This window comes from Protopterus annectens, chromosome 1.part1, assembly GCF_019279795.1.
Source record: "Protopterus annectens isolate FY-2018-M chromosome 1.part1, PAN1.0, whole genome shotgun sequence".
NCBI lineage: Eukaryota > Metazoa > Chordata > Ceratodontiformes > Protopteridae > Protopterus > Protopterus annectens.
The window spans coordinates 1,158,590,443-1,158,603,139 of record NC_056726.1 but is presented as its reverse complement, the minus strand read 5'-3'; the positions used below and the strand labels follow the sequence as shown (position 1 = coordinate 1,158,603,139).

General features: G+C 36.5%; 1 protein-coding gene across 1 annotated transcript in view; it reads right to left on the bottom strand.

The window, feature by feature from the left end:
* Nucleotides 1-411: 411 nt before the first annotated feature.
* The window catches only part of CACNG6 (calcium voltage-gated channel auxiliary subunit gamma 6), a 730,930-nt gene continuing 718,644 nt past the window's right edge, over nt 412-12,697 (bottom strand). Inside the window, exon 4 of the mRNA XM_044080421.1 lies at nt 412-3,498. Within this exon, the coding sequence (XP_043936356.1) occupies nt 3,272-3,498 (227 nt within the window). The 3' untranslated portion in view covers nt 412-3,271. The remainder of the gene's footprint in view (nt 3,499-12,697) is intronic.

Sequence of the window (12,697 nt, the reverse complement as noted above, 5' to 3'; positions counted from 1 at the left end):
ATGCAGTCTATCTATCTATCTATCTATCTATCTATCTATCTATCTATCTATCTATCCATCTGTATCTGTCTAACTCTAAATTATATGTGCTTCTTTTTTTGTAATTCAGAAGACAGGAAACAACTACTTGATACAAAATGTTCCATATAAATAACAGCTTTTGTCAGATCACTGAATACATTGTGTAACTCATGAAAATATTCAATGTCAAATAATTTTCTTCTTCCTGAGCTATGTGAAAATGTTATATCATTCTCAGACATCTACACACACACACACACACACACACACACACACACACACACACACACACACACACACACACACACACACACATATACACACACACGCGCGCGTGTGTGTGTGTTTATGGGGATGTGCGGAAAATGAAGATCCTTTCTGACATAGTTCCAACTTACAAAGAGTCACAGTTTATTATAGATATTGTAAGAAAGGTTAGTGGACTAACCCAAAGAGGAAATGTATGTTAAGCTGTAATATTCATCAGTGGTTTACATTGTTGGCTTAAATGACAAGACTTGCAAACTTTGCAATGACACAAGCTATACAGGATATCTGCCATTCCTTTGACAATGTAAAATTAGCCAAAATATAGACCACCATGCCTCTTTAAGAAATTTTATGTTTAATCTGTTATTAGTGTGGTCCTAAGGTCACTTGTCTTAAATCCTGGTTTTAGTCTAAACATGCATAACATTTTCCACAATTTTCAAATTCTATTAGTGATACTCACAAGGTATAGAACACTTAAATCAAACAGATTTCAAAATCTCATTTACCTTTATGACTGACTTTGCTTTCACATTTTAATACATTATTTTAAATGAGTTCAAACCATTAAAGAAATTATGGTACATAACTCTAAAAATATGGCACTCCATACATTAAAATATTTTATAGCACAACACATTATTGTATGTACAATACACTCTCCAGTTCCTGAGAAGGAATGGTAGCCTACATCAGCATATCTTATCCAGGATACGTTTCTTATGTTCCTGCCATCTCACCCTGCAGCAATTCAATTTTACTCATAAACAAATGTATATGCAAAGGATTGTGGGGAAATGAGTTGCATGATTTCATAAAACTGGTTTCACATTCTATAGCAGTTTGTTTGTAATGGGTCTGCATATATACAGTGTGTTTGTAATTTAAGAGATTACTAGTGTGAGTCCGTAAAAGGCCTTTAGATTGATCAAATCAAGTCGACTGACACCATAATTAAATATTCGGTCATGCAGAGGACAAATGAAAGCGTATTTGTCTTTTTAAAAAAAGTGCCAAGGTGCAGTGATCTTGGAGTAATTTATAATTGTTTAGAGGTCATGACAGCAGGCTTGCTCTTCATGAAAAAAAAATCAATTGAACTTTTTTTTTGACTAAATTTTGAAGAAATGATTTTCAATTTATTCATTTACAATTTGATAGCACATTGAGTTAGCTGGCTTTCTGACCCTTTTTAGTCATGACCCAGGCATTAAGTACAAAAGTGATTGTAATATAGCCAGACATAACATTTATTGATTTTTACTCAATTTTTCAGTTACTCATCTGAATTGTACTTTAGTATGGTAGTTGCAAATAATCCAGAGTTGTTGTCTATGAATGGGATAAAGTAAACCTGTAGTATCCCACCATTGTATGCACTCAACATAACATAAAAAAGCATCATGTTTCTTCATTACTGTTTCATCCTTATAAGTTAGCTAAGATACCAGACAAAAGCAGTACACACAACTGTTGACTGATGTATATAAACTTTCAGTAACGTTGATAATGTTTAAAGCCTGTGCAAGTCTAAAATGAAAAACCATGCCATTCCTTTATGAATTGGGAGATACGTTTATTAAATAGCTAAGCATCACTGATTTTGGAAATGTCAGTCACTCAATATATAGTTTGCAGAACTAGAACTGCAATTTCTACACATGAAACGGTGAAAGTGTACTCTAGCCATGACAACTGGAGGCCTGCAATGTATCAAAATCATATGTGTCTGTTCCAGAAGACAAAACATGAGGTCAGCATCAGAATGCATTTAGTAATAAAAAAAGTAAAACAACTTAACATCACAAGCATCTTATGGTAGCTCATTTTCCTAGAGCTTGTTTAAATTTAAAGTATTTTTGTACAAATAACTGTTCAGCGTATTGCTATTGTTTATATTAATTATGTGAAGTAATAAAATACAGTCACATAATATGCTCTTTTAGGTTAAACTTACATTTGTCTAATGTCTTGCATATTCCATAAATTATCCATGACTTTCAGCTTTTTGTAAGCTACAGCCATATCAGAACCCTTTAACCATCACAGACTTGATAATACAAATAAGACAGAAGAGTATCTGTTCTCTTGCAAGAGATATAGTACAAAAATAAATGGAGTCATTCCAGAAATATCTGTTCATCACTGCATTGACTATATTGTCATTTCATATCAAACAATTAATCATTTTTGGGGATTTGTACCCCATACACCCTACTTTTGTATATAACTACTCTAAATGATCATTTAAATCCTTTTCAGCTTAAAACATGTTCAAAATATTGTTTTTTTTCACAGCTGGTCTATATTTTCCTGTAATGCATTCCCATTATTTTTTTTGCGTTATTATCAGTCTTTGTGACTAATGCATGCCTATTTCTCAGAGTACTAGGTATTTGGTTTTAGCAGTGTCTGCTGCTATTAAAATACTCAATGTTTTCTGATTTGTTAATAGTCACATAAGTAACTAAATAGTAGCTATTTCTCACACTTAAAATTTCTTGCAGAAAGGGGTAGGATTACAATACAGAGCACAAGGCAATGACTTTAGAGATGTCAAATTTAGTTTCATGGGTAGATTGTGAAAAACAAGTAACTTCAAACTCCTCAGTCATATACTTCTAGATTACTAATTATACTGCCGAGGGACACTTTGCATTACTGTTACAAAGTGTATTTTCATGTATGACTATTGTTCTGCAACGTAAATAGAAAAGGCAGATTTTTTTGTAAAAGCAGACAAGTGAAATAGTCCAGCTTGATAACAGACATTTGAAGAAAAAAAAAAACATTTGCTGGGCTCCCTGTCACTATAAACCATAAGTGAAATACATGTCCAAAATTTTACAACAGCACGAGTGCTCCAAAGATTTCTCAGTATTTCATCAACATTATGAACATTTTTGTCAAATGTTTTCTTCTTAATTAGGAAGTCCTTGTAATTTTCTGCCATGGATTTTTAATGTCATTGTCAACAGATTTAGCTACTGGTTCCCTTCTTCATACAGCATTCCCTTAACCTTTTTTTGAGTCCAGGCAAAGACAGCAGTAAGAAACAAAGTGCTCCAATGATGAGAATGACACCAGATGCAATGGCACAAGCTACTGACCAGGAATATTCATACTCTAAGGGGACAGTTTTGTCACTGTCCATCAGCCAGTGAACAGAATGGCGAAAGACTTCCATGGTGATCAAGATGAGAGTACCTGAAAAACAACCAGCAACACACACATCAATTCTCTTATTTCCAAATATTTAGTTCAATGAATTGCTTAGTCACTGAAATTATTATATAATTTAATCATTAGTATTCAGTTTAAAACAATATTTTTATTGAAACTGCTAGCAAGGAAGTAAAATTACACAGCGATAACAAACACAGTCAGCAGCTAAAAGGGGGGTAGAGATGAACTTTGAAAAAGGAGTAAAAGTTCTCAGTTCAACATAAATTATGAGTTAAAAAAATGTATTATTTTGACATGTCATATAATCAGACAAATAGTATGTTTACTCATATACCACAAACTGCAGGCCAATTCCACTGAAATGTTTTTAGAATTTATTGTAAAATATTTTATGTATATCATTTTATGTATATCATTTGGCTTCTTTTGTTTGGCTGTGGTTCTTCAGATAGTATGTTTGGTTTGCTTGCAGTACACAGTCTAACTGATAGCTATAGAATGAGGTTAGGAATACATGGGTGGGGTTATATTAAGTCTGAGAAAGCCAAATTATACGTATATCATAGAGAAGATAGCATATGAATCTCATTGCTAGGTCTGCAGAGGTTTTTGCACCAGACTAATTGGTAGGATTTGACCACCAAGGCTCACTGGTCATGTTATCTATACAGTGATCAATAGACAGCTTAAGCACTGATGTTCAGGTGTAGAAAGCCCAGGCAAAGAATGCTGAGGCCTCATTTTCATACAAAAGCAATAAGGACTGTCTCTAAAGACCAACAAGGCCAAGTAAAAGCTAAACAATAAATAAATAATGGAACAAACAAACAAATAAATAGTAAAAACTTTGCTCCTCTATAACTTTATAAGGCTACCATTGAACATAAGTAGGATAAAAGCACTCACAGCTTGTTTTTTTAACATTTTATTTAAGCCTTAATAAAATATTTTTTTTAGTATTTCTGTATATCATATACTAATTTCATACTAAGCAGTCAGGCAGTGAAAGGAGTAAGCATTTGAATGTCTAAGGGATTCTAATAGATTTTATGGCAAAGTGACAGCACTTAGAGTGAAGTAAACTGGACCTTATAAACATGAGAAGGGGCAGACCTACTGTACAGCATGTATACACACACACACACACACACACACACACACACATATATATATATATATATACTCATATATATATAGACAGATATAAATATATGTACATATATACAGGAAACTCACAAATGTTGATGTCTATTTGGACAACAAATTCTGGTCACAAGGTATGCGAGAGTGACAATCCCCAATGGTGTGGAAATTTCCCCTTGGGATTGTGTGATCTCAGATTTAGTATATACATATGTAGCATGATCCAATGAGGCCCTAAGCAAGGTAATGGATAGGGATCCCCACACACAGCAGGGTCCCCCCCCCCCGGCAGTAGCCTCCCCCTCCTTCACTCAGCCATTCCAGTGTAACATTACTTGGCTATTTCTCCATAGTTACCATAAACACTGTTTAAACCTGTCAGTGTGCATACTTTTTTCTTCTTTACTTCTACAATGATTATACAGATATTTGGATTTAATTTAAAATTTTTATTTCACATTTTATTGCAGAAACACTGACAGCCATTTTCAGACTTAGCATGAACAGTAAACATCTCTGTCCTTGAAACTCACATTCATAGAAACAGCATTGAAACTCACATTCAAAGAAAATGCACCTGGCCAGTGGCAGATTAACCTTTGGGCTGTATTCAAAGCATAGGACCTTTGAACACATTTTTAGGACCATCCATACATGCATGTTGTGTTTTTTGATTGTATTAAATTATATTCCTTATATAATACAGCATCACTTGCTAAAGTGTGTTTTAGATTTCCAGTTTTGAACATTTTTTCCAGTAAGCAATGAACCAAAATGTATGAACCAATAATGAAAAAAAACTGCTCACTTCAGAATATTTCAACCATAAAAGGCTACCCAAATTGCTGTCAGTACAATCCACCAATGCCAGTCAATGGGCACAATCTCTGCAGAAGTAATAGCCTGAATAATTCCATATTAATGAGATCTATAACTAACGAAGATTTTGCTAGTAGCAAACAACTTTATATTTCAATAGTTCATCTACAAATACAGTGCCTGCTACCCTTGAAGAATAAATAGACTATGTTACATTAAAAAACATTGCTAGGCTGGTAATATTGCAAGAGGGAATGGATGGGAAACTGACAACTGGTTCACAGTTACTAAGCATGTCATCCAAAGGATGAGGTTCATAGTTACTAGACATCTTATCCTTCTGGTATAAAAGCCTCACATTTGTGCATTGCACAGACATGGTTACCTGTGCCTTGTATATAAGCAAACCTCTCAAGTTTAAAATCCTCCATAGGAAACGCCCTCCATAGCCTCCCACTGTTCATAGCTGCATAAAGAGCTGCCAGTTTGCCCAGAGGGCAGCACAATTGCAGATCATTTAATAGTATACTACTATACACTGTCACTTAGACCTAGTATACTACTAAACACTGTCACTTAGACCTAGTATACTACTAAACACTGTCACTTAGACCAAGCATACTACTATACACTGTCACTTAGACCTAGTATACTACTAAACACTGTCACTTAGACCAAGCATACTACTAAACACTGTCACTTAGACCTAGTATACTACTAAACACTGTCACTTAGACCAAGCATACTACTAAACACTCTCACATAGACCTAGTACACTACTAAAAACTCTCCCTTAGAACTAGTACACTACTAAAAACTCTCACTTAAATCTGGTATACTACTAAACACTCTCACTTAGACCTAGTATACGAAACACTCTCACTTAGACCTAATATACTGCTAAACACTCTCACTTAGACCTAGTATACTACTAAAAAGTCTCACTTTGACCTAGTACATACTAAACACTCTCACTTAGTCCTAGTATACTGCTAAATACTCCCAATGGGAGCATGCCTGCTCCTACTCCTTCCCATCTACTAAGGATCTGGTATAATGGATAGGTGCTTCCCTGTCATCTCTATTTATGGCCTGGTGGATATGGCCACCCTAAGGCAGTGTAGTAATTGCCTCATGTTCTCTGACAAAGATTTCATTTTAGAACATACAAACACAATGTTTGAGAGATGTAGATATACAATGTCACTGGAGGCAAAACTCTCACATGCACACATTAAAAATGCAAACCAGGTTATCAACATTACAACCAAAACACTCACTACCAACACTAAGAAACAAACACATAGACCCACATATGCAAAGTTACTCACTTGTAATCTTCCCAAACCTCCAAGCCCTCCTAAAGGCATCTGTCTATTGCTTTGTTCACAATCAAAAAAGACAGCATGTTGCACAACACATCACTCTGAAAATATAACAGCCCACCTGGAAGCCATAACACAGCACACCATACAGCCAAACATTCAGGTTATAGGGGATTCCATTCTAAGACATACTGATGTTTCCCTTACCAAGCTAAACATAAAGAAGGTCACAGTGAATTGTCTGTCTGGAGCCAGGATCCACCAGATCAAACATGCACTTAGGTCTTTGAACCACAAGTATCAGCATGACACCATCATAGTCCTTATTGGTGTAAATGACCTAAGATGTACCTCACTGGACTATATGAAGACAGATATGATGGAGCTGTCTGAATATGTGTCCCAGGCAAGAATAAATCTAGCCTAGAGTAGCATCCTACCTTCACCAGTAATGATGCCACAGTATCAGCAAAAAATGATTGACTTCAACAATCGTCTTAGTTTCTGGTGTCACAACAAGGGGATCCAATATCTGTGAGCTGGATAGATATGATTGACAAGCCATGATGCTTTTCTATAGGTGGTTCACACTTATCACCACTTTGCTTCCAGATATTGGCAAAAACTTTATCTTTCCCCATAGTGCCTTTTTTTTAGGCCGTACAAAATTGCTAAACCCTCCAACATAACAAAAATCAGTCACAAATACCTAAAGGTACTGCTGTTCAATTTTAAATAAAAAATGCACTCCCTGGAAGCAGTTCTCACCCTGGAGAATGCAGACATATGTGCAGTCATGGAAACATGGTTTTGAACCATAGAAACCATCCAGGCTATCAAAGGCTACAATGTCTTTCATACACTTTTATCCCCCTCAGCTCAGGATAAAACAAAGGCAGGAGGTGTTTCAGTGTTCATAAAGGATAAGTACACTGCTAGACTGGTCCAGCAGCATGACTCACTTGAGCTGCTCCATGCCCAACTAACCATAGGTGTGACCCCTTACCAGATGTGTGCTAGCTACATATCCCCTACATGAGTCTGGAAACCACACATCCTACCTAAACCTATTGTAACATTTAGCCTAACACCATACTTATAGGTGACTTCAATGACCCCTGAATAAAATGGAAGACTTATACAACCCATAATTCACTTGCTTAAAGGTTTTGGACTTTGTTAATGCATACAACCTGCAGCAACAAGTTAGCTCCCCAACTAAAGGCTTATTTTATTTTATTTTATTTTATTTTATTTTACATTTGTTGACTGGGCTGGTCCTACTGGATATATGTCCATTTTCAGCAGAGGCCGGGAGAGAAAAGCTCCAAAAGCATACATTAATAACAGAGAAAAAAAAACAATTAGCTATGAGAATATTCATTAGCATATATTTGGTATAGCATATATTTCATTAGCATATAAAGGTACAAATATCTTAGACCTAGTACTCACAAACATGGGGGGATGCTGCTCCCTCCCATGCATTAACACCTCTCTGGTAAGATCTGACCACAAAATAATGTTTTTACTGGTAAAACTAACCTAGAACCCACATCAAACTCCAAACCTGTTAAGAACTTTGCTAAAGCCAGTTACCTGAAACTAACTGACAGCTTATTAAACTTCCAAGCCCCTCCAAACCTGGATGACACTGAGGCCTACTCTGAGCTGTACACAAAAGCACTGTACATCTACATTCATAGCTGCATATAGGTGGCAGTATCTGTCCAAGTCAAACCTGTGATTATTTGCAAAAATAACCCACCCTGGTGAAACCCTAGCATAAAAAGGCTACTCAATGCAAAGAAAAAAATGTCATCAAAGCCAAGAAGGAACAGACAAAACAGTGCAGAAATAAACTCACCAGTCTAAAAAAACAAAGTAGAGAGCTGGACAAATGAGTCAAAGCAAACTATGAGACAAAGATAGCCTCCAAGGTGAAAGATAATCATAAGGCTATTTTTTTAATTATGTTCGTAACCACTGGGGAAACGTTCAGCAATGTATGGAGTTAACCATGAATGGCAACGCATACACCCAGCCTGAAACTAAAGCAAACCTGCTGACTGACAAGTTCAGTTCAAACATCTCCCCTAATCACATCCTACCACATCCAAGGAAATACAAATACCAGCAACAAGCCCCCTACCAGTCATTACGAAGGAACAGGTCCTTACTGAGCTCATTATAGCCAAACACACAGCCTCCATGGGTCCTGACAACATTTCAAGATGATTCCTAAACAGCTTAAACAGAATCAATCAGGGCCACTAGAAAAGATGTTGTCCCAGGAATGGAGGACTGTAACAGTCATCCCTCTACACAAGGGGGGGACCCATCAACTGATCCAGGGAATTACAGACCCATACGTTTGACCAGTCTTATCTGCAAGGCCATGGAGAGAATTATGGAAGACCCAATCAGTAACAACATAGGAACTTCCCCAAACTCTGGATCAGACCCAATTTGGCTTTGTCAAAAGGAGGTCTTGCCTGCTCCATATGGTGAACTTCCTCGAGAAAGTTACCAGGGCCATGGATGAGGGTAAAATGGTACACACCACTTATATAGACCTGGCCAAAGCTTTTGACACAATCCCTCACTCAGGGATCATACATAAACTTACTGAGTTAGGCATAAACTACTACAACATCGGATGGATAGCCAACTGGCTCACTGACAGGGCACATGTTGTCCAGATAGGTGAATCCACTTCTGATAACAAACCTGTTACAAGCAGTGTTCCACAGGGCTTAGTGTTGAGACCCTTCCTGTTTGGTATATGCTTCTTTGAAGGGATGGCCAATATTAGGGGCCTCTGGCTTACCAAGGTTGATGATGACTGTAAGCTAGGAACACTCTGAATCCAGAAATCATCCTGACATCCTACAAACAGGCCTAAAAATGACAAATGGTCGGTGCCAAAACCATGGTCTCAGACTAAATGCAAAAAAAAATGCTAATTATATCCTTTGGTATATCAGATATCCCTGCAAACTATAATATCGATAGCATACCCCTAAAAGTAGACCCAGTGGTGAGGGACCTAGGAAAACAAATAGATAGTGACCTAAACTTTGACCACCAGGTAGCTATAGTAGTGAGGAAATCCTTCTGTGTGGCTCAACTTATAAGTAAAGCCATGGCATCAAGTCAAAGGAAGTCATAGTGCCATTGCACTCAGCCCTCATCAGGCCCATAATCAAGTAAGACGTTCTCTTCTGCATGTACCTAACCAGGCACTTACACCAATTGGAGTGGCCCCAGTATTTTTTAGTAAAAAAAAATACAAAGAATAGGACACCTGTATTATGCAGACTGACTAAAGGCCCTGTCTCTTTACTCCATCTCTTATTGTTAATTGAAATGGGACTTATGCTTGACCTACAAGGCATTCTCTGATACAGCCCTGTTGAAAAAGTTACATATTTACAAGAAAAATTACACAAGAGTTACGAGTTCCATGGACCTTATCTGTGACTCTAACAGAACTTGCTGAAGAGGCTGATTTGTATCCCAAAGGCTACCACATCTTTGGAATAAACTTCCCATCTTTATAAAATAAAGTCCATCACTCATTTTCTTGAAAAATTATTTGGATAAATGGAAGAGGAACTGTAAATTCATTCTCAGGGTACTTGAACTCACAATTCCTTAAAATGCATTGAAACTCAGTTCCTTGAAAATGCACTGAAACTCATATTCTTTGAGCAGTCTGTTAGGTGATGTAGAGAATTCAGGCTCTTGTCTCTTGTAACCAAGGTACAGGGTTTGAGTCAAAGCAAATTAACTAACTTGCCATCCCTAACTGGGGCATTGCACACATACACCCCACATACACACACGCGCACACACACACACACACACACACACACATGCACACACACACACACACACACACACACACACACACACACACACACACACACACACACACACACACACACACACACACATGCGCATGCACACACACACACACACACACACACACACACACACACACACACACACACACACACACACACACACACACACACACACACACACGCACACACACACACACACACATCTTACTGATGGAACACTCATCTTGTCAGCTTTATTCCACAGAACAAAGAAGCTGCAGCAACATCTAGTGAGTTTAAATTATGTGTGCAGAGATGCTGGAAAAGAAAAAGGAACAGCAGGTGAGTGTATTGATACAGTAACAGAAGAATCAACAGCAACAGCAGGTGTGAGTGTGTCAATGCAGGCAGGGATGTAGTTGGACTCACAGATGCAGATGCCTTAAAGAAGACACATAATTTATTTTTTTAATTAAAAATTAAATGTTGTGGTAACACCCCTGGCCAGCCGATCCCCCCCCCCCCAGCTACTGGATCCTAGGCAACTGCCTGGGCCACCTACCACTGAATCCGGCTCTGTATATTCTTAGTATGGTATGTGGTGTGTTTAGGGCCCTTGCTAAAACCAGTAGATTTCTTTTGCATGGTCCAAAGTTGTACCTCATAGTTTGGATAAGGTTAATTTGTTCCATCTGTCAATTTATCTGTCTATCTCTGTGTATATATAAGAATTAATAAAAAAATGTTGGGGTGTATGACAGATTTCTTCAGTAATGCGTGTAAATGTACTGAAAAAGTATTGTTATGGCAGTTAAAAGAACAGCAGCACATTGTCTCTGAGATTTCGCAGTTTAAGTCATTTTCTTCTAATAATGACTTTGGACAATAATGTTTCATTTTAAGATCGCCCTCAATCAAACTGATAAACAGTTAGATGACAAAGAGGAAATTTGTTCATGACCAAAATGATTACATATTGGTTCACGTGTTTACTTGACGTCTTACCAAATTCCATGTTAATTTTCATCTGAATACATAAGGTTAATTTAACAAAAGCAAAGAAAATGGGAAAGAACTAATATCTAAAGTCTCTTCTTAAGTAAAAAATAGATGCTGATCTGGCCACAGTCAAAAAGTTCTAGTACATATGTAAATTCTAATAATCCCAATTTATATGAAATTATTTTGCTGTGAACATACTGGTTTTCAATAAAATGCAGCTGATAAACATTTATGGAATAAAAGGCTTAAAGTTTGTTCTGAGCACTTATATTGGATAGCTTGTGGTTATAAACCATTCACAGTTGTTTTATAGAAATTTAAATGTGAAATATTTGAAATGTTTTTATTAATTAGAGCTTTTATTCTACTCACTCTGATTAGCAGAATTCTTTTGAAATTTGGAAGAGCATTTTCACTTTACAATGTAAAGGTTTGATAAAAAAAGTTAATTCTATGTCAATTAAGATAATTTTCCCTTGCAGCTATTGTCAGTTCTACACCAATTTATTTTCATTGTTTTAAAATATGATACTACAGACATTATTTACTTGGCATAATCTGTATGTAATGCATTTTATGAGGGACAGACCAAACATATGTTAAAACAAAGAATCTGTAAACAGTTCCGTACAATTGGAAGACAGAATGAAGAAAATGTTTTATTTACACTTATGTATACAATAGAACTAAACTTATTTTTTATAGGTTAATACTAGGCTAACCTCCTTTGTGGGCCATGTAAGCCTAGCCATTTACCCCATTTGAGAATCAAACTCTGGACCTTGTGTTTGTGAGGTAAACACCTTAACCATTATGGCAACCCCCCCCCACCACCACCATTGGTAATGATAGGCTGTACTTCACATATGATGTCAGTCTGGATGATATAATTAAATGATAGATTATTTTATGTGATTCTTTGCCCAGGCTAAGATTAAACAAAATGGAATGTTTTGAGCTACATATTTTCATATGCATGGCTACCATTTGTTTATGTTAAATATGTATGGATTATTTCTATATGAAAATGTTCTTTAGTGTATGCTTAATATTTGTAACAGTCTGATAAGAATGCACACACAC